At 34.8% G+C, this 22,818-nt stretch overlaps 1 protein-coding gene across 1 annotated transcript in view; it reads left to right on the top strand.

The window, feature by feature from the left end:
* Positions 1-22,818, top strand: part of CCDC18 (coiled-coil domain containing 18) — a 105,710-nt gene that overhangs the window by 41,966 nt on the left and 40,926 nt on the right. Inside the window, exons 15-21 of the mRNA XM_080800905.1 lie at positions 3,022-3,156; positions 3,550-3,627; positions 8,613-8,729; positions 13,914-14,081; positions 16,825-16,967; positions 21,243-21,406; positions 21,835-22,048. Of these exons, the coding sequence (XP_080657031.1) occupies positions 3,022-3,156; positions 3,550-3,627; positions 8,613-8,729; positions 13,914-14,081; positions 16,825-16,967; positions 21,243-21,406; positions 21,835-22,048 (1,019 nt within the window). The remainder of the gene's footprint in view (positions 1-3,021; positions 3,157-3,549; positions 3,628-8,612; positions 8,730-13,913; positions 14,082-16,824; positions 16,968-21,242; positions 21,407-21,834; positions 22,049-22,818) is intronic.

Below are 22,818 nucleotides of genomic sequence, written 5' to 3'. Positions count from 1 at the left end.
ATTGGTAAGGCTTTGGTCAACAGTAGGCGATTAGTAGTTAAGTTTCTGTGGAGACAAAAGTTATACACTGACTTTCAACTGCACATGCAGTCAACCACCCTAATTTCTGCATTGTTCAAGGGACAACTGTAGTTGAATCATGTGTTTTATCTTCTGTCAGTCTCTATCTTTTGATTGGAGAGTTTAATCCATTTATATTTAAAGTAAATACTGATAGAGACTGACTTACTTTTGTCATCATGCTGTTTGTTTTCTATAGGCCTTATAGCTTTTTTGTTCCTCCTTTCCTACATTACTATCTCCTTTTGAATTTAATTTGTTTTTGTAGTGAAATTTTAAAACTTATTTTCTCATTTCCATTCTCTTTTGTGAATATTGTATTGCTATATGTGTGGTTGTCATGGGTATTACATTTAATATTCTAAAGTTTTATTATTCTAATTTGAATTTGTACCACCCTAACTTCAGTAATATACAAAAATTGTTCCTTTTACAGCTCCATTTTCACTCCTTTCTAATGTTAATGTCACCAAAATATTTCTTTATACATTGTGTGCCCTAAAACATAAGCTAATAATTCATTCAAATGTATTAGTCTCTCAAATTATGTAGAAAAGAAGACTTGGAATTGCAAACCAAATTTATACTAATAAATTACACTAACTGGTTTTTTCTTCATTAAATATATTAGACTCTTAAATCCTATAGAAAACAAAAAATGTAATTACAACCATTAGAATAATACTAGATTTGTAATTATCCTTGCAGTTATCTTTATTGAGAGTTTTATTTCTCCATATGGCTTTCAGTTATTGTCTGGTGTCCTTTCATGTCACTTTGTAGATCTCCTTTGAGCATTTCTGGTAGGGCATATCTAGTGGCCAAAACCCCCTTAACATTTATTTATCTGGGAATGTCTTAATTGATGTCTCACTTTGGAAGGACAGTTTTGCCAGATAGTAGGATTCTTGGTGGACATTTCAACACATTGTCTTTTGGCTTCCAAAGTATCTGATGAGAATCTGCTTGTAATGTTATTGTGGATCCTTGTATATGATTATTCGTTTAACTCTTGATGATTTCAAGATTCTTTCTCTGTCTTTTGAAAGTTTTTTTTTTAAGATTTTATTTATTTATTTGACAGACAGAGAGCACAAGTAGGCAGAGAGGCAGGCACAGAGAGAGGAGGAAGCAGGCTCCCTGCTGAGCAGAGAGCCCGATGCGGGGCTCGATCCCAGGACCCTGGGATCATGACCTGAGCTGAAGGCAGAGGCTTTAACCCACTGAGCACCCAGGCACCCTTGTCTTTAGAAAGTTTTCATTATAATATGTCTTCATGCAGTTCCCTTTTGAGTTCATCTTTCTTGGAGTTGAGATTCTTGGATGTTTTTATCTGTGTCTTTCATTAAATTCAGAAATTTTCTTTCTTTTTTTTTTTTTTTTAAGTTTTTATTCAAGTAATTTCCACACCCAACATGAGACCAAACTCATGACCCTGAGATCAAGAGTTGCTTGCTTTTCCAACTGAGCCAGCCAGGTGACCCAAATTTAGACATTTTCAATAATTATTTCTTCAGATATTTTCAGTGTCCCTTTTTCCCTCTCCTCTCCTCCCATGATCTGCATTTTGGTCTACTGTATGGTGTCCAGCAGGTCCTTAAGGCTCTGTTCACTTTTCTTCCATCTTTATTTGTTCTGTTCCTCTAATATGTTATTTGATTATTTTCGTTTGAGTGTTTTCAGAGTTACTTAGTTTTGTTTGTTTGTTTTTTTTTAAGATTTTATTTATTTATTTGACAGAGAGAGGTCACAAGTAGGCAGAGAGGCAGGCAGAGAGAGAGGGGGAAGCAGGCTCCCTGCCGAGCAGAGAGCCAGATGCAGGGCTCGATCCCAGGACCCTGAGATCATGACCTGAGCCAAAGGCAGAGACTTAACCCACTGAGCCACCCAGGCGCCCCTCAGAGTTCCTTAGTTTTGTTGCTTTCTAGTTAACCTTGTTCTGCCATATTTGTATTATATACTTATGTGAGTGTTATATATATCACATAATTTTTGCACTTTTGTATATAATATGCACATATATGCATATACACATATCAGTAATTTCCTATTTTGTCTTCACAAAGGTATTTTGAAATTTTGATAACACCAGTTATTGTTGAAGTTGTGGGAGTGAGAATCTTATACATTTCTAATATAAGCATAAATTTTGATGCACTTTTAGAAAAAGCAATGAACTAGATCCACATATGGATACATGGATAACTATCCAGGGATGAATATCTAAAATAATATTGAGTAAAAAAATCAAGTCACTAAAACTTGCATGTGTTTTGATATTGTCTGTATAAAATTTCAAAATAAATATATATTACATATCATTCATAGACCTACATATGTAGTAAACACAAAAAACATGTGTGAGAAACATGCCAGAGAATAATACAGACCATATCAGCATAGTACATTTGACCTTTGAACAACTTAAGGGTTAGGGGCACAGTCCCTCCTACACAGTTGAAAATTCACATCTAACTTTTGACTCCCCAAAACTTAACAGCCTACTCATGACCAGAAGCCTTGGTGATAATAAAAGAGTTAGGTAATACATATTTTGTATGTTACATGTATTATATAGTGCATTCTTACCATAAAGTAAGCCAGAGAAAAGAAAATGTGATTAAAAAAATTGTAAGGAAGAGAAAAAATACATTTACAGCACTATACTGTAAAAAATCCTCATATAAGTGGACCTGTTCAATTCAAACCTGTGCTGGTCAAGGGTCAGCTCTATTGATGAGGGAGGAAATCAACTGTATTGATGAGAGATAAGACCTGGCTATGTGATTTCATTTCTTCTCTCAAGGGAGAGAAACTGAAGAAAATTTGGCACAATGCAAAAGTCTATTTAATTTCAGTTGTAATTTAACTTGTGAGTATTATATTCTTTTCTGTATATAACATGTTTCATGATTTTAAAAAAATTATATGAAAGTTAATAAATCGTGTTTTTATGTTTAGCTTGAATCTCAACTAGAGAAAAAAGACCAACAGTTTAAAGAACAAGAAAAGACTATGTCCATTTTGCAGCAAGATATAATATGTAAACAACATCATCTTGAATCGCTAGACAGACTCCTGACGGAAAGCAAAGGGGTAAAATCATCTTTGTAAAAGTGCTGTTTATTGTATTTATTTATTCATTTTTTAATTTATTTTTTAATTTATTCATTTGAAAGAGACAGAGATAGCAACAGAGAGCACAAGTAGGGAGAGAGTGGGAGAAGCAGACTCCCATTGAGCAGGGAGCCCAATGCAGGGCTCGATCCAAGGACCCAGGATCATAACCCAAGCCAAAGGCAGACACTTAATTGACTGAGCCAGCCAGGTGCCCCTGAAAATGCTGTTTAAACGCTGACAAATACTTATGTTTCTATAACCTACCTTTAATTCTAATTAAATCAGTTACTTAACAGCCCATTAGTAATGCTAAAATTAAAATATTTATACATGTACTCATATTTTTGCTACTAATCTATGTGTTTTCAGGAGATGGAAAAGGAAAACATGAAGAAAGATGAAGCTTTGCGAACATTACAGAACCAAGTATCTGAAGAAACAATCAAGGCCAGTATGCTAATTTTTTTATAACTTTTTTTTAATAGAGACATTCTATAGCTTTTACACTTTTCTCTATAAGTTGCAAAAATTACTTGGATAAAAACTCACAAGTAAAGGTTTTACCTGAGTCAGTGAACTTAGTTTCTGTGAGTATATTTTCTTCATTGTGAATTATAATCTTAATTATTTGATTGTTGATAATCTGTTTTGTGGATTATCTAACCTCTTTTTTTTTTTTTTTTGCCTGAAGTAAGGCTTCTTTTTTAATGAAATATGTTTTTTTTTAACTGTAGCTACTTATTAACATTACCAGTAAGGAATTAACAGAAGAAGTGAAGGGAGATGAATCTACAAGCTGTTGAGTTTTGCTTCTTTATACCAGTTCTTCTATAAGATTAATTAAGAGTAAAATCAGAATTTCCAGATAAAATACAGTTTCATGGCTACTTTGTCTTCATGGTTAAAAGAATGGGTTTGGGAGCTGAGTTGACTTGAGTTTCAGTTCTGATTTCAGAGTGCTTACTAGTTAACTTTAACCCTGGCTAGTTCATTTAAGTCTCTGAACTTTAACTTTTTCATCAGTAAAATAGAGACAGGAATATTCTGGAGGAAGGTCAGTATGAGGAGATGAAATGAGGTACCTATAATAGCTTAGCACATACTCAGTTACTCAAAGTTTAATAAGTACTTATTATATATTTGATATTTCTCGTTTGCATTTTTAATGTTAAAAATAGGTCCAAACATACTGTTATCAGCATGTTTATTGTCATATATAGCTTGGATATAAGGAATATTTTAAAAATCCAGTGTTATTTTTGCCTAGTACTCTGTTTTTAATCCATTTTGTTACCAAGTATGCCATTGTAAACACAATTATATGTTTATCCATAGCTTTCATATAGTATTCTTCAAAACTTTTAACATTTAATGCCATGTCAATTAATTTCCTCATGTAAAAATAACATCTAACATCATTAACATGAAAAAAAATCATTATAAAAGTTATAGGCATGAAATACTTTCATTAAATAAAATCTATATTGCCACTTACCTCCTGTTTTTTATTAAGCTGCCTAACACATCTAGTAGCTTATTTCCATATGTTAGTAACCAGATATTAAAATCAGTAAGAGAAGAAATTATGTTATTGGGTTTTATTCCCTTAATAGGAAGGTTTGATATTGGGGCAAATACCAAAATGAAGAAGAAACATAGAAACAGCATTCCTATGACTCAAGCTATACCAAACCTAACATACAGAATATTTGTGCCAACAAAATTGAAGTTTGAAATCTAGTTTCTTCCTGATTATGTTATTACCACCTTCCTTTCTTGACTTTGGCTGTGCCCTCTACATACCTTTATTTGTTCTTTGCATAAAAAGTTATGGCTTTAAAAAAATGAATTTTTTAAAAATAACCAAAGAATATGTTCTTACAATTGGTAAATTCTTTAAAAATGCAGTCAATTCAACCATTAACAAAGGAAATACAAATATAATTAATGAAATCATAAAAATTCTGAATTTTCTATCTGCGGGAGAGTTGTAAGAATCAGTTTAAAGTTATATCACTTATGAAAGTATGACTAATGAGAATTAGAAGATCGATGAGAAATTTTGAACAGGAATAAGAAACCAGTAAATTAAAGCAATTATATTACATGTGGTTAAATAGAACATTGAGAAGGTGCCTGTTAGATTTCGAGATTTTTTTTTTTTTACTTACTTTCTTTTGTTTTGTTTTGCTTTTATATTCCACTCTGGATTTTTTCTTTTCCCAAAGAAAGTCATAAGTGGAAAACAACACCACCACCACAAAAGAACTTAGCTGCTTTTGTTGAAGATAGATAGACTAGAGCCCATACCTGGTTACCCCCAGACTATACTCCTGAGGAAGTTCTTTGCTTCAACAAAGCAGTGTCTTCGTTTTAATTTCATTCATTTTTTGTCCATATATATACACATGTGTATTTATAGTTGGTTTGTATGAGGTGAATAATGCTTATCCATATGAGATTTAGACTCTCAAACTCCTTGTTCAAATAATAAATCCAACAGAGTAGTGAGTGTTATGGGTTTTATTATTTTTAAAATTGATTTATTAATTTTAATTAAATTTTATTTTGAAAAATTCCAAACCTACAAAAACATGGAAAGGATAGGACAGAGAACATTTGTGAACCCTCTGCCTAGATTTACTGTTAAACTCTAGCTACATTCATTTCATCTCTCCCCACACACACCTACACACACGTACCCACTTGTGCATGCACCCACCCAATCTCATACTTTTACATTTCCTTTTTGCCAGACCACCTGAGAGAAGATTGCAGATGTCATAAGACTTTACATATTTAATATTTAAACCTGCATCTCCTGTGAACAGAAACTTCTCCTACATCACTATACCACTCTACACACCAGAGAAAGTAAAAATTAATTCAGTGACATCATTCAACACACAGTCCATACTGAAAATTTTCCAGTTATTTAAAATTGTTCTTTATAGCGTTACTACTTAAAGTATGGTCTGTGGACCAGCAATATCAGCATCACCTAGAAACTTGTTTGGCTTGCAGAATTTTGGCTATACCCCAGACCTACTGAACAGAATTGGGATTAAGGTGAAGGAAGTGGGGGCGCCTGGGTGGCTCAGTCGTTAAGCGTCTGCCTTTGGCTCAGGTCATGATACCAGGATCCTGGAATCAAGCCTGCTCAGTGGGAAGCGTGCTTTTCCTTCTCCCACTCCCCCTGCTTGTCTTCCCTCTCTCTCTGTGTCTCTCTCTGTCAAATAATAAGTAAAATCTTAAAAAAAAAGAGATGAAGGAAGTAAATCGCTTCTGGTGTAAAATTTAGGGAGATGCTTGTATAAGTGTAGGGTTGTCATTTGGCATGGCCCTGAGAGTGAGTGCCTCCTTAAATTTTGAGCCCATATCTCCTGTCCTACCTCACCCTAATCCTTGCCCTTCTACTGAATTAGAATCTGTATTTCCATAGGGTGCCCAGCTGATTTGTATACCCATTAAAACCTTGAGAAACACTACTTCAGCTTGTTCTTGTTCTTTTTCCAGAATAGGATTCATTTATAATTACATGTTGCATTTGGCACTTTAGGTTTCCCTGAACTTACTCTTTCCTTCTGTTCTTCTTGATACTGAATCTTCTGAAAAGTCTGGGTCAACTAGAACACCACATTCTGCATCCCATCAGGAAGCAGATGTCAGCAGACTACCCCATTACTGGTATTGCCAATATTGGCACTTTATTTAAGTTGATTACTGCCAGATCTCACCATGTGAAGGGCACATTTTTTTCCTTTATAATTAATAAAATGTGCAGTGATTCTTTCAGGCCATGTGAATGTACTGCGCCTCCACAACCTATAACCTGTGGTTTTAACATCTAGTGATAAAGCTTGCCTGAATTAGTTTTTACCTTATTAATTATTAGGTGTGATATTCTGACAGTCACAGATTTTATTTTTTCCCTGTGTGTGGGAGATGATACAAGTACCGGTGCTCATTCTCATGGCTAAGAAAGAAAACTAAAGAATAAACCCCTCAGGGGGGTGCCTGGGTGGCTCAGTGGGTTAAAGCCTCTGTCTTTGGCTCAGGTCATGATCCCAGGGTCCTGGGATCGAGCCCCGCATCGGACCCTCTGCTCAGTGGGGAGCCTGCTTCCCTGCCCACCCTCTGCCCTGCCTCTCTGCCTACTTGTGATCTCTGTCAAATAAATAAATAAAATCTAAAAAAAAATTAAAAAGAAGAAACCCCTCAGGAATAAAAGAAATAAAGAAAACTCATAAGTATTTATACCTTTATAAAACAAATGTTAATTTAAAAATGATTACTAGGGTAACTATTAATAAGGATAATAATTAAAAATTACCAACTTTTTAGCTCTGGATGATTATATTCACAGGCTTATAGGGACAATCTTCAAAAACTGTCTTTCAAGTTTCCCTATTTAGAAATAAGAGTTGTAAATATAATTTCATGATATAGAATGAATAGTGTTTGTAAGAGGGAGCATTTTTCTCTTTCTTTCATCTTGAGATTTCTTTTATGCCTTCAAGATGACTTACGAGAATGCTACTGGATTAAGGGAGGAAAACCACCCCCAAGAAGTTCAGAATTACACTAAGAAAGAAGCAAGACAAACATCTTTTTGAGAGATGGGATATGGAACATGTGTGCGAATTGTGGCCCTTGAACTAATTTTTGTGAAAAAAAAAAAATTTGCTGAATGTGTGTTGCTCTTTGCTCATTTGCTATTTAACAGTAAGTTGGCATAAAGCATTTGCAGCTATGTGAACTCTTGAACCAGGTTACAGTGCTGCGCCTTTCTGAAAATGTTTTCACTGATTCAAAGCAAATGCTGCCTCCTCAGTTTTTTTTTTTCCTAGCTACAGAAAACATTTTCATTTTCTTTGTGACTTCAGCACATTCAGAATATTCACACCATAGCATTATTAGCACAGTACACTAGTTTGTACTCATTTTACTATTTTCTTGATCAAGGGAAATTAAGAAATTGGCTTAAATGTTGCTTACTATTTTAGGTAAATGTCTTAGGGCATTTGGTCTACAGGTTCTTGTCAGTTGGTCCCAGTCTGTCTTTCCAAACTAATCTCCCAAATACCCATCTCCTATAAATTAATACTCTTTGTACCCTAAACTGCCAACTTCACACCATTCCTTTTCACATTGTTTTGTCTCTGGACATACTCCCTCTTCCTGGAGTGCCCTTCTTCGCTTGTTCATGTTCTGTTTATTCTTTAGGACTCCAGCCTCTGATTTCCTAATTTGCAATAAAAAATTAGTTTTCTGAATTTTTCTATAATAGCATTTTGTATCCTGAGTTGGGCTGTGTATTCAATTTGAAGCAGTTAGGTAACATTAGGAGATAAACCTGTAAAATATTGAACATATAATAAGCACTCATTAGTATTAGTTGATTTTTCTTTTTTTGTTTTTCTCCTGCTTAGGTCAGACAACTAGATTCAGCACTGGAAATTTGTAAGGAAGAACTTGCCTTGCATTTGAATCAATTAGAAGGAAATAAGGAAAAGTTTGAAAAACAGCTGAAGAAGAAATCTGAAGAGGTAAATTAGCATTTTTGTGAAAAGAGCATATTTTTCACATTTCTTTTTGAGATATTATTTTTAAGATTCTTTAAAAGTACATCTTTTATCAGTAGCTAATAAAAAAAAACCTTTCCATTAACAGGAGCGTGGGTGGCTCAGTGGGTTAAATCTTCTGCCTTGGGCTCAGGTATTGATCCCATGGTCCTGGGATCAAGCCCCCCATTGGGCTCCCTGCTGAGCAGGGAGCCTGCTTCTCCCTCTGGATAACCTCAGTGAAGAATTCCTTTATTTCTTTGTAAGAATATATAATATAAATTTAAAATAAAATCTATTTTTCAAATTAAATATAAGCCTTAAACCTTAAAATCTTGTTTAGAAATAGTCCCCCAAAAATGTCCAGCAAAGTTGACTTGAATGTATCAGAAAGTTCCAACCAGAAAAATAGAATCCTTTCTATTATCTTTAAAGTGGAGAGAATTTTATGCAGAGTATTAGATACACAGGTGCTGGAAGAGGGGAGAAGCAAACAAAGCATGGTAAGATGACTCAGATTATCATGAGCAAGGACCTACTACCATCATCAGGGATAGAGAAATATCAGGAAGAGATGCTATGATTATAGTCCAGAGCGGGACTACCTAGTGGAGCGAGGTCCACAAAGGAATCTGTCTAACTGAAACTGAGGCTATAGAGGAGGAGAACTGCTCCCGGTCCCTCCCATTGGCTAAATCTTTCTATTATCCAAAAGGGAATTTCCTGCAATACCTGGAGCAGCGCAAAGGGAAGGCATTCATAGATCTAAAAGCAGATATGTAGTTGACTAGCATTCCAGACTTAGGTATATCACATAATTACATAAGCTTAGAGATTCAAAAAGAAAATCTTCATATTTTATTGGTCCTGTCTTCTTCCTTCCATGTCTCTCCATGAAGGCTATTATAGCATCTTTGTTTCTCTATTACAGTATATGGAATTTAAGTTACCTCAACTATGGATACTTTGACTTTTTAAGATAAAAATATTATTTTTATTTTACCTTGAACTTCTTCAAACATTACTTAAACATTTCTTTGCTAGCCTTCACTATACTTGAGTGTAAATGGACTTGGCAGAGATGGAATTTGGAGACAAGCAGTGTTTGTAACAAGATAGTTTGTTGAGCTTTACACTTTGTGTTCTCAGAAACTGCATCAGAGACTAGGGTGGATAGTAAGTATTAACCTAAAATGAACTTAGAATTATTTCCAAAACGACTGGAAGTATAAACCTAGGCTCCAGGGGTGCCCGGGTGGCTCAGTGGGTTAAAGGCTTTGTCTTCAACTCCGGTCTTGATCCCAGAGTTCTGGGGTCGAGTCCCACATCGGGCTTTCTGCTCAGCAGGGAGCCTGCTTCCCCCACCTCTCTCTCTGCCTGCCTCTCTGCCTACTTGTGATCTCTGTCCAAAAAAAAAAAAAATTAAACCTAGGCTCCAAACTGAATTAGAAATCAGAAGTAGTAGTCAAGTATGAACAACTATACTAAGGAATAAGTAAGTAAATTAGAAAGATTTGTACTTTTTATTGCTGAATTATTATCTCAATGCATGTGTATTTGGCTTACGTAACAGGTTATCTTTCACTCTTTCACGTATGTTGATTAAAAACAGAGAAAAATCCAATTACTATTTATTTTGTTTTCTTAAGTACCACCTCCATACATTTATTTACTTTTGAGTTATTTGTCTTTAGAGCAAATTTTAATATCAATGCTGGTAAATATAATTACAGTTGACCCTTGAACAACCCAGAGGTTATGGTTGCCCACCCCCTCCCCACCATGTACTTGAAAATCCCTGTATAACCTTGGATTTCCCAAAAACTTAACTACGAATAGCCTACTGGTGACTGGACATCTTAACATAACACAGATGATTAACACATATTTTCTATGTTATATGTATTATATACTGTTTTCTTACAATGAAGTGAGCTAGAGAAAAGAAAATGTGATTAAGAAAATCATAAGGGAGAGAAAATACATTTACAGTTCTGTACTATAAAAAATCTGCCTGAGTAGACTGTGAGGGTCAAACCCATATTGTTCAAGAGTCAGCTGTATTATCTTGGATTAGACTTGTGAGGTTTTCATCATTTATAGCTAGGTTTTAGAAAATTGGATTTGATTCGTAGTGCATCCATTCTTTTAGTAATAGGTGATGTTATAAAGATGCTTTAAAATCTTTTAAATCAGTAAATATTTCCAAATTACGTACTAGCTGAATAATTAGGTGACCCTAGAGCATACCAGTAAGAAGTTATCCTGTTGTAAAAACTAAATGTTGATTATCTACAACAAAAAGCTAATAAATAGTCCTCTGAAATTTTGACTCAGGTAAATATTATTTTCCACATGTTGAAGTAAGTACGTTTATGATTAAAATAATAGTAACTTTAGAGTTCTGAATCATTTTGAAAATATTTTAATTCCATATTAAAGTGCTTTAAAAAGTGATAAAAGTATGATGCAAAATTACGATGTTAACATGATAGGAGAAAATAAACACAAAATAGGTGTAAATAACCCTAAACATTTCTTGCATAAAATCAATCATGTTATTGGTATTTTTATTCAAATTGATAGACTTAAATTTCAAGAAGTTGGCATCATCATATCATATCAGTAACTTTTCTGGGTTATATTTAATTTAATTTATTTATTTTAAAGATTTTATTTTTTATTGGAGAGAAAGAGAGCATACGAGAAGGGGAAGGGCAGGTGGAGAGAGAGAGGTAGACTCCTCACTGAGCATGAAGCCTAACTCAGGGCTCGATCTTACGATCCACCTAAGCCGAAACCAAGAGTCGGATGCTCCACTGACTGGGGTACCCAAGCATCCCTGGGTTATATTTTATTTTTTGTAATAATTGTGAGAGTATTTTTCCTTCAGATATAACCCGGATAAAATTAATTGTCAAGTAGATTTTATAGTATAATTTCTAATTTCTTCTTGACCCTAATTATAAAATGATAAATCCCTTAGGAAAATTATTCTCTTAACATAATAACTTAGTAGAGAATATAATGTAAAATCTATTTCTTATATTTTAAAGTCAAGTGGAAGTTAAAGGACAGTACAATAAAATGCCACTTTAAATTGAATATATACAGGTTGATACTCAATATTTTTAATTGAAATTATTTTGCCAGTGACCAGGTTGCTGAAATAAATTTTTTATTGTTATTATGTGGTATGGTTTCCTGGTGTTTTGGCTAAGGCTTATCTTTTTTTTCTTCTGTTTCATCTTATCTTAATATTTTGACCATCTTTTTCTCTGACTATATAAGTTATAAGACAGGATGTTCCAATAAAGGAAAAAATAGTATTTGAACTTATCTTGCAGGCAAGGCAGTTCTGTATAAAATAAACTATTGCACTAAGTGTTATCTGCAGTTTTCTTGGGGGCTAACAAGTAAAACAGAGAAAACAGATGACACTGATACATGTTGGCACTAAACAAATTATTTTCATGTAGACAAAATTAAGTAGATTGGCATAAAAAAAGAACTATAATAATAGAATTAAAAATTGGTTAGTTGCCTAAGGTTCTCCAAGTATACAGTGTCAGCATATAATGAAAAAATACAAAACTTAAGAGCTTCTCATCATGAGCAAAGAATATTTGGCCCCTGAACCCTATGTGATGCTACTGACTGTTCAACTGCTGGATAATTAGAAAAAAAGACCAAATCAGGGTTAACTTCCACTATTTCTTAGCAGTTTAAAATTTCTTCCTTCTGGAATACTTATTGGGAAGGTATTTTTTGCTTTAAAAGAGTGGCTTTTATTTTCCTTCATATTAAAAAGTTATTATGTAAGCAACAATAAGATTTTTTAAAGATTTACCTACAATCCACTTTCTTATACATAAGTTTTCAGTTTTCTATTTGCCTGCATATTTTTCATAATTATGTTAGTGAAATGTAATTCTGGGGGGCTTTTTCCACTTAATTTCATTTTGTAAAGTGTTATGTTTCCTACTATCTTTTAAGTTATGATTTTAGGGAACCTGGTTGGCTCAGTTGGTTAAGCAACTGCCTTCGGCTCAGGTCACAATCCTGGAGTCTCGGGATCAAGTCCCGCATCAGGCTCCCTGCTTGGTGGGGAGTCCGCTTCTCCCTCTGACCCTTCCCCCTCTCATGCTCTCTCTCTCTCATTTTCTCTCAAATACATAAAATCTTTAATAAATAAATAATTATTTTAAATGGTTGCATCATTTTAAATCAGATTGATATATCATCATTTATTAAGCTTTCCCCTTTCTTTTGGGAGCACATAAAGAATATTATAAAATAAATATCATATTATGCTGTGTTATTACTATGATTTTTAAAATAATTTCTTTGGGCAGTTTTATTGGATTTGGATTACTAGGACAAAGGGAATTTTTTTCCTTCTTAATAGGTACTTCCAAATAATTGTAAAGGTATCTTATAAAGCCGCTTTGGAGGCCAGCATATTCAAGTCCTAAATATTTGGCGAGAATGAATACAGTTTCTTAGTTGATATTGTCATTCCTTTATATGTTTTTTGGAGCGTGAATAATCACATACCTTACTGAGATATTATTTTACAAACAGCAGTAGTAGCAATGATAATATAATAAATAGCACCTTAACATGTGTGCAGTGTTTTTATGGCTATAATGTATTCTCAGTAAGGAGAAAAGAGTCATTATATAGAGTATGGAGAAATCCATGGTTTCCTGGCGTCTCTCCCTTTTCTGGGAGGAGTTCACATAAAACATGTTCATTTCTATAGCAGTGAAATGTGGCAATATGTGTGCTGTGTTTCTGCCCAAAGAAGCCTGTTTATGACTCAAAGTTCAGGATTTTATTGTGGGTTGGTTCCCTAGGACAGGGATCAAAATTACAGCTCCCAGAAGGAAAGTATGATTCAGTGCCATAGCGAGGCAAGACAATCTCATCACTTAGGGAATGTTTCAAAAGCCACATTCCCAGACACCAGCCAGGAGTCAGCCTTATAAGCAGACCCTTCTAACATACACTTCCATCAGAAAAGTGAACCTGACCTTCCATATAACAAACAATAGCCGTAAATACAATCATTCCATGTGACAAGTGAAAATAATAAGGAAGACAGCTTTGACGTTATGACTTCTTATTTGAAATGTCATTTTAATGAGAAATGTATATATTTATTAGGTATACTGTTTACAGAAAGAACTAAAGATAAAAAATCACAGTCTTCAAGAGACTGCTGAGCAGAATGTTATGCTACAGCACACTCTTCAGCAACAGCAGCAAATGTTACAACAAGAGACAATTAGAAACGAAGAGCTAGAAGACATTCAAACTAAACTTGAAAAACAGGTATATCTTATTGGTCAAAATAGTTTCACTTGTATGAAATAGAAATTTTAATAATAATAAATATTTTGTTATATTGCTGTTTACCTCACAGATTTCGTGTTGTAAGAAATATTCTGTGTTAACATTGAAAAATGGGTGAAGTTGTATTTGTGTATATTCTAACTGGCACCTTGAATACTATGGGCACATTTTTGTCATCCATAGAACTTAGTTATAATTTAGACTTCTTCATTCAGCCATGTTTTTCGGATCAGGACTTGTGATAATCCCTAAACAAATGCTAAAGCAGTGCACTACAAGAAAAAATCCCAAAGGAAACTACTTACTTCTAACAATAACTTCTTCCCAATGAAAAAAATCCTAGGAATTTTATACTAGAATTGAATCTTTTCTTTCATTCATTGCCAGTTCATATGAATTCTTTAGACAGATATTTCATGTTTTTTTGTGGTTTTTCTTTTTCAAACTTCACAAAAATGTGTAAATTAGAAAATGATAGTTTTCTGTAATCTCACAACACCTCACTCACCTTTTTGTCATTTGGATGGCTTTTTATCTACGTATTCTGAATTCATCCTCAGCCTCTCTAGTGGAACTAAAGAATCCCTCAATACATTCAAACATACCAAGTTTTCTTTTTTTTAGAGACAACTGTTCTGCACCTCTCCATCCCTTTTGTAAAAGTCTTCATCCAGAAGCATTTCTTCATCTCATCTGTGTTTGATTACCACTTCCTAAGTCCCCTGTTGTTGACTCTGGCTTATAGAATTGATTAAAATTCTTATTCCTTCTGAAGTTGTTTTCATTTCCATAATGATTTTATGGTTTTCATCTCTCTCTCTCTCTCTTTTTTTTCCTCTTAAATCTACCAGTTCGTTTGTATTTTTCATTTGGTACATTTTTTTTCCTCTTGATCTTTGTTTTAAGAGATTTTTGTATGTTCTTTAACTTCTTTGAGGGTCTAAAGAAGTTTATATCTAAACATTTCTGTAGTATTTGGAGTAAATTTTCCAGTGTATACAATATTCTCTTTCTGCCTTTCATTCATGTTTCATTCATGCATAGATTCCATGTTAGATCCTTTTGGATTATTACTCTTTAGATTCTTTCTGCTTATGAGTGTGCTATTTAATAAAATGCAGAGTGGGAGGGTTTTGATGATTCCCTTTAGTTTTTACCTGGGTACTATTTTAATTTTATTCTTGGAATTTGAGTTAGAGGTGTGGATATTAATAACTTACAATCTGTATTCAGTTATTTAGTGAGAGGTCTTAGGAGAGCAGAAAGGAGGGACGCCTGGGTGGCTCAGTTGCTTAAGCAGCTGCCTTCTGCTCAGGTCATGATCCCAGCATCCTGGGATTGAGTCCCACATCAAGCTCCTTGCTTGGCAGGGAGCCTGCTTCTCCCTCTGCCTCTGCCTACCACTCTGCCTGCCTGTGCTCGCACGCGCTCTCTCTCTCTCTCTCTAACAAATAAATAAATAAAATCTTAAAAAAAAAAAGAGCAGAAAGGATATTAAAGTCATTAGCCAGAGATTAACATAACCAGAGTCATGTAAATGTTCACTGAAAACATGGAGTGACTGAGATTAACTAGGAAGAAAATACAGAGTGAGAGGTGGGAAGATTGACTTGGGCAGATGTCTGTGAGATGCGGTACATAGAAACCAAAGTAACTATTTCATGAAATTATGAATGATAATTGGTGTCTTGGGCTGCTGAAATCAGTATCAAGTAAAATGAGGGTTGAGAAATGTCCACTAGGATGATCAACATAGAGGTCGTTAGTGACATTGCTCAGTTTCTGTAGAATGGCTAACTTGCTTTGGGTTGAGGAATGAATGAGAAGTGAGAAGATGATACAACAAGCATAGAAAACTGGGCTTTGACGAGGAGGAAAGAAAGGGTGGTGGTGGTAGTTGGAGACAGGTAGAGGTATGGATAATTTTTTATGAAGGGAATATCTTGAACATGTTTAAATGATAATATAAAGAAGCCAGAAGGAGAGAGGAGTGGTAGTCAATAGTATGAATTCCTGAGAAAGTGGGTAAGTTCCTGAGAAAATGAATTCAGAACACCAGTGAAGCAATTTGACTTATATAGGAGGAAAATACCTCTATCAATAGGAGCAAGTGCAAGTGGTAACCTTTGAGAGCAGTTGGGAATTTAGAAATCCTTCACTGAATGAGCCAATTTGTGAAGAAGGAAAGCAACATATTTTGCAAGCGAACAAAACATTTCAAATGAAAAGGGGAACATTACCAGGGCACCTGGGTGGCTCAGTGGATTAAAGCCTCTGCCTTTGGCTCGGGTCTTGATCTCAGGGTCCTGGGACCGAGTCCCACATCAGGCTCTCTGCTCGGCGGGGAGCCTGCTTCCCTTTCTCTCTCTCTCTCTGCCTGCCACTCTGCCTACTTGTGATCTCTGTCTGTGAAATAAATAAATAAATCTTAAAAAAAAAAAAAGGGGAACATTACCATTATTTTGTTCAATTCTTGTAAATCCTGTTTTGGTGTTATGATGTGACTACCTCTATAAATATGTATATGAATGAAATATCCTACACGAAGTTAAGTTTTGCTTTTTTTTACTGAAACATTTGCTTCCTGGTCTGTACTTTGAGTTTTATAATACATTTTGAAACTGAGTGATAGGCTAGACTACATAGTTATGTAAATATTTTTCTTCCAAAGAATGTTATGATGTGACTGAATGTAAAATACCTAAGAAATTATATTTTCAAGGTGTCAAAACTGGAACAAGAACTTCAAAAACAAAGGGAAAGTTCAGCTGAAAAGTTGAGAAAAATGGAGGAGAAATGTGAAGCAGCTTCACATGAAGCCGATTTAAAAAGGCAAAAAGTTGTTGAGCTTACTGGTACTGCCAGGTAAAATGGATATGTTACTTTTTCTTTTTCTTCCTATTTCAATATCAGTAGTTACCTGAATTTCAATATCAGATAATGTTAAGTGAAGCATTTGCTTAAGGATTGTATTTCTTTATAGCCCATGTTCTTAGCATTTTGTACCTTTATATTTTTCTTTATGCCTTTTTTGTATTATGTTTTAATATTCTTTATCCTCCTATTGTATAAGTTCCTTAAGGCCAAAATAATTTCTGGTTTATTTTTGGGTCCTCCCACAATAGTTAGCATAGTTCCCTATACCTCATAGGCACTCAGCAAGTGATGTGTTTTATTAAATTGTGAATAGTATTAAAAGTTTTAGGTAAAGATGTACTCATTGAAAACTTTCATGGTGTCTAATTGTTTATGGGGAAGAATAACTTAACAGAATACAGCAGTGTTTCTGAACCTTAACTGAACATTAAAAATTACCTGAGAAGCTTTAAAAAGTACTGATGCCTTCATCTCATCTCTAAGGATTCTGATTTAATTTTGCTAAGCCGGGCCCAGGAATCAATAGTTAATTGGTTAAGAAAGGGACCCATAGCTGAAAGCATTCCTCAGCTTCCCCAGACCCTTATGCTTTGTCAACAAGAGTTTACATAATTAATAATACACTCATACTCAACCCATCATGCTATCAACAGGAATCAAGAGTTAACTTGAACTAGGACCCTATGTCCCCAGGTTCCTTCTCTCCCACTGGCAGGAGTAAAGATCAGGCCTTGTGCATTGAGTAGCAAATTTCTTTTCTAGATGTCAACTCTCTCAACTGGGTCAAGAAGATTGCCCTGTGTTTAAGACTAAGATCACAGTTCTTCAGACCTTCTTTCTTCCACTGACTGGTGTCTCCCACACAACAGCCTCACCACCAGAGTCTGCTTGAATAGTTACATAATAACTTTATCCTTGCTAATGCCAGATGCCACAAGAAACTCTGTATTTCCAGGTCAACAGTCATCTCTCATACTAATTCCCCAAACCTTACCACATACACTGTTTCCTTCTCAGCTTATCCCAACTTCTGGAGACCTCTACTTGTCCTCTGAAATTCACAGTCCATCCTGAAAGACATTCTCTATATTCCCTACTTTTTTTTCCCCTCTCGCTTTAACAGAAATTTTACTTTTCCCTAAGGACCTTGCTTCTTGTCCTGCAGCCCTCTAAAGTTAAAATTTTTTCTCTGGTCTTCAGACCATATCATTCCTCACTGTTGCTGACACCTACAGGCCACCTGATGTACTGTTGATTCCTCCAACACCACTCCAACACCATTATTCTTGAGGATTTCAGTATCTGTTAGCTGATCCGTCTGAGATGCTAGCTTCTCATTTAAAGATCCCTCTCCTGTAATGATCTTGAGCTCTATCATACCTCAGCCATTCACTCACATGATTTACTCTAGGTCCTATCATTTTCAATATCTCTGGCTTTTCTGTAATCTGAATATTCGGCATCTATACCTCTATTATCACCTGATTCCCTTTAATACCCCCAAATTCAACAGTTCTTTGATCTCACCAGGACTTAATTCGTCAGTTCCATCACTGTTTCATTCCCTGATGTCTTCTCCTTTCTTTACCCAGCTTAAATTCTGATCAGTCATTAAAATTAATGATTTGCATCTACTTGAAACTCTCTTATCTCTTTCTTACTTTTTTCTACACAGCACTAAAAATCCAACTCACACTACTCTGTGCTTGCATCTTTAGAGAACCTGGAGGAAAATATAAGCACACTGATCAATCTTACTTTAAATTCATAATTTCATCCTTAAGGTCCCTTAACGGACCTGCTGTCTGGCAATCACATTACTAACTTCTGTAGAGGACTCTTTTATACTTAGTCATTTTCTTTCAAAACTCCTAACAACCACTCCCCAGTCTTTGCTGTCATTGATGATCTTGCTTTCTGTTTCAATGGGAAAATTGAAGCAATGCTTGTTACTTTTCTTATTCTCACTCTTTGACTTCTAGACAAAACCTCTCCTTGATTATAGCTAATAGGCACATTTAGGAGGAAAAGTAAGTCCCAAATACTAATAAGAAGCTTATGAGCAAAATGATTAAACTTCATAAGAAAGAAATATCCTAGTTCCATGCTATCTTTTCCTCATGAAGCAGGGTTTTTTCATTTTCTCTGGTCCCACTATTGCTTCTTTCCCTTCTGGAACTACAATTTATAAAACTCTGTTTTTCTCTCCCAAAAGTTATAACAATTAAAATACCTCCTTGGATCTTTTTTAGAACTAAAATAACTTCAGATAGAAAGAAAGGAAACTAACTTATTGAAGCAAATATTAAAAGGTGCTTCTGGTGCTCCATGTAAATGTCACTTCATGTAAATGATCCTGACCCTGGTTTCTCAGTGCTGAGGCTCATATAGCACTTTTTCAATTTCTCAGGCTGCCTCCATTACCTTGATTTTTATTTATTTATTTTACATTGGAAGAGGCCAGAGAGTCTGGCCAGAGAGTCAGCCATCATATTCTTACAGTTTAGTATTATGTTTGCATAACCCTTCCTTTGGCTTTATTTCCAATTTCAGATTAGATTGCTCTCAATAACTCTGCAGTAAGACAGTGAAATATTTTGGGAAAAACTGGGTGGGTTTAAAGCCTGTTGTAAAATTTTGAAAGGGGAAAATTTTTGGCATTGGATTATTTACATAATAATTAAAATTTTCAAACCCATAAATATTTATTATATTATACTAATGCCTCATTCACCTAGCATCAAGAAATAATGAGTAGTCGCTGATAAATAAATAAGAGTGGAATTTACCTTTACCAAGTACTGAAACTTTAAAACAAAACAAAAAACTCCTTTTGGCAGAAATTTTCTAAAATATATATTTTCTTGTTATTTTAAATTTTTCTGGTTGTCTTAGGATTATCATTACATACATCAGTTATTGTACCATGCTGAAAAATATAGTAGCACCTCAACAAAATCTTGAAGAGTACAGAGCTCTAGTTTTTTACTAAATGTCTGTAGATTACTGTCCTTTTCAAGTTCTTGTATTTTTTTAATGTAATTTTCTCCCAATTCCTTTGCTGACAAGCTGTCATCTTTTGGTACTATATGCCAACCTCTTGCATTTATTATTTTTTAATTATGTTTTATATCTACTGTAATATAAGAAATTAATTAATCAAGCTAAAAATCACTTAAATGGAATTTTAGAAATGTAAAAGGGTAATTAGCACTTACCTAATAAGCTTCTTAGCTTTTTGGACTATGGACATATTTGAGGGTGTGATAAAGAGCTATGGATTATTTTCTATACCTAGGACAAATGTATACATAATTTTGCATAATGTTTCAGGAGTTTTATAGTTCTTCTCAAGTTCACTCATGGACATCAGATTAAAAACCTCTTGAACAAATCCACATTTGTCTAAGTTGCATTTACAAAAGAAACGTTCCTGCATGCAAACTCTATTTACAAAATATCCAAGACATAAAGAACAACAACAAAAAAATGTTGATTCAAAGAGCATCAGTTCTACCCACCATTAAGGCTGACATTAGCAGTTGTTTACTTAGTGAATATCACTTTGGAATTACCAACAAATGGACTTAAAACTCTCTCACTATGTTGATTTGTCAATAGGTAGAAGATCTTCCATGTTGGAATAAGCTCAGGACTGACAAAGTTAGTAAACCTGATTCTCTCACTGTTAATAATTATTTGTCTTTTCCCAGACAACTCATTGACCTTCCAGTTTCCTCATCTGTAAAGCAAGAAAGTTGCACTAGTTGGGGATCCCCACTAGTCCCTTGTAAAGCTAAAAAGGATAACATAAATAATAAAGGTCTGAATAAAAATAACTCACTTGATTCTCCCATGAGTAGTATGGTCATTATGGTGAATATTTTGATTGGTTGGCTTCCTTTTCTGTGTTGCAGATAACAGAAATTCCAGATGAATCAGACACCTATGTATGGATGTTCTCAGTATACTAAGCTTTTCGCAAGCTAACTGTAGTTAGACTGAAAAGAAGCCTAGCCTTGCTAAATATTACCAGGTAGTACAGTCATATTTAGTGGTACATAATTAGTGCAGAATTACAATCTTTTAGTTGGAGCATTTTTAATAATATGACTTAAGGATGACCTAAGATTCTGACTAGGTGTTTTGCTGATATTTGCTCTTACATAACTTGCAGATTTTGTTTAGTCAGAGAAAAGTCAGTTGGCTTTTAGGTTTCCAAATTATCGTTTACTACTTGTTTTATTTTTTGCTTTTAACCAGGCAAGTAAAACTTGAGATGGATCAGTATAAAGAAGAACTCTCTAAAATGGAAAAAGAAATAATGTACCTAAAACGAGATGGAGAAAATAAAGCAATGCATCTCTCTCAGTTAGATATGATCTTAGAACAGACAAAGACAGAACTAGATAAGAAGACAAATTCTGGTAAGCAACAGGTTAGCTGAGCTTAGCTGCCTGTATATTTATATTTGAAAAGCGGAATAATGTGAGCATTTGTGTTAGTAGGGCTAGAAGGGACAATGAGTGGTCAGTATTTTGCCTCTTGTTGATGAATAAAATTGGATATTCTTAGTTATAATTTTTTTAAGATTTTATTTATTTATTTGACACACAGAGAGAGAGAAATCACAAGTAGGCAGAGAGGCAGTCAGAGAGAGAGGGGCAATCAGGCTCTCCGCTGAGCAAAGAATGCAATGCAGGACTCGATCCCAGGACCCTGAGATCATGACCTGAGCCGAAGGCAGAGGCTTAACCACTGAGCCACCCAGGCGCCCTCTTAATTACAATTTTTTACAAATTTTTAATAAAAATGGTTTTTATATAGTTCTAAAATTATTGTTTCCTTTTAACAGTGAAGGAATTAGAAAAATTACAGCATAACACTGAAACTGAACTAACAGAAGCTTTGCAGAAACGGGAAGCATTAGAGTCTGAACTCCAAAATGCGCATGGAGAATTAAAAAGTACTTTAAGACAACTTCAAGAATTGAAAGATGTACTACAGAAGGCTCAATTATCATTAGAGGAAAAATATACTACTATAAAGGATCTCACAGCTGAACTTAGGTATGTTAAACAGTAAGAAATGATACCACAATTATAGGTATTTCACTTTATTACTCTGACTCTTTGGGTCATACAGTAAAGTTGCTGTTTAATTCTAGATGTCTAAATTTCTCAACTGTGTTTGGCTCATGTTATTCATCCCAGGCAGCCTGTCCCATGCTCCTTCTAACTAATTCAGCCTTTCCTCATGACTAATATTTCTATCCTTGGTCTTTGGACCATTTTATTTTGACCCTCCCCTATATTATATATCTTCAACAAAAAGGCCAGGAGAAAAGGGAACAGTATGAAATGAGGCCAGAGAAACAGGCAGGAACCCTGTCATGTAGGGCTTTGTATTCCCTGATAAGGAGCTTGGATTTTTTTTTTTTAAGATTTTATTTATTTATTTGACAGAGAGAGATCACAAGTAGGCAGAGAGGCAGGCAGAGAGGGAGGGGGAGAAGCAGGCTCCCTGCTGAGCAGAGAGCCCAATGCAGGGCTTGATCCCAGGATCCTAAGATCCTGAGATCATGACCTGAGCCAAAGGCAGGGGCTTAACCCACTGAGCCACCCAGGCACCCTGAAGCTTGGATTTTTTTGTTGATACTTAAAACTTAGTAAATTTTTCCTACTTTTTGACTTTGCTGTAACTGTCTTTTTTGGCCTGAAATAATGATTGAATGGCTGACCTCTTGCCTTTCATATTACGTCTAAGGGCCCTTTTCTGACCACCTACTCACAAGTAGCCACCTAGGCATTATCTCATCACTTTAAGACAACTTCAGGAA

The sequence above is a fragment of the Martes martes genome (assembly GCF_963455335.1).
Source record: "Martes martes genome assembly, chromosome: 4".
Lineage (NCBI taxonomy): Eukaryota > Metazoa > Chordata > Mammalia > Carnivora > Mustelidae > Martes > Martes martes.
This window is presented reverse-complemented; position numbering and strand designations above follow the sequence as displayed.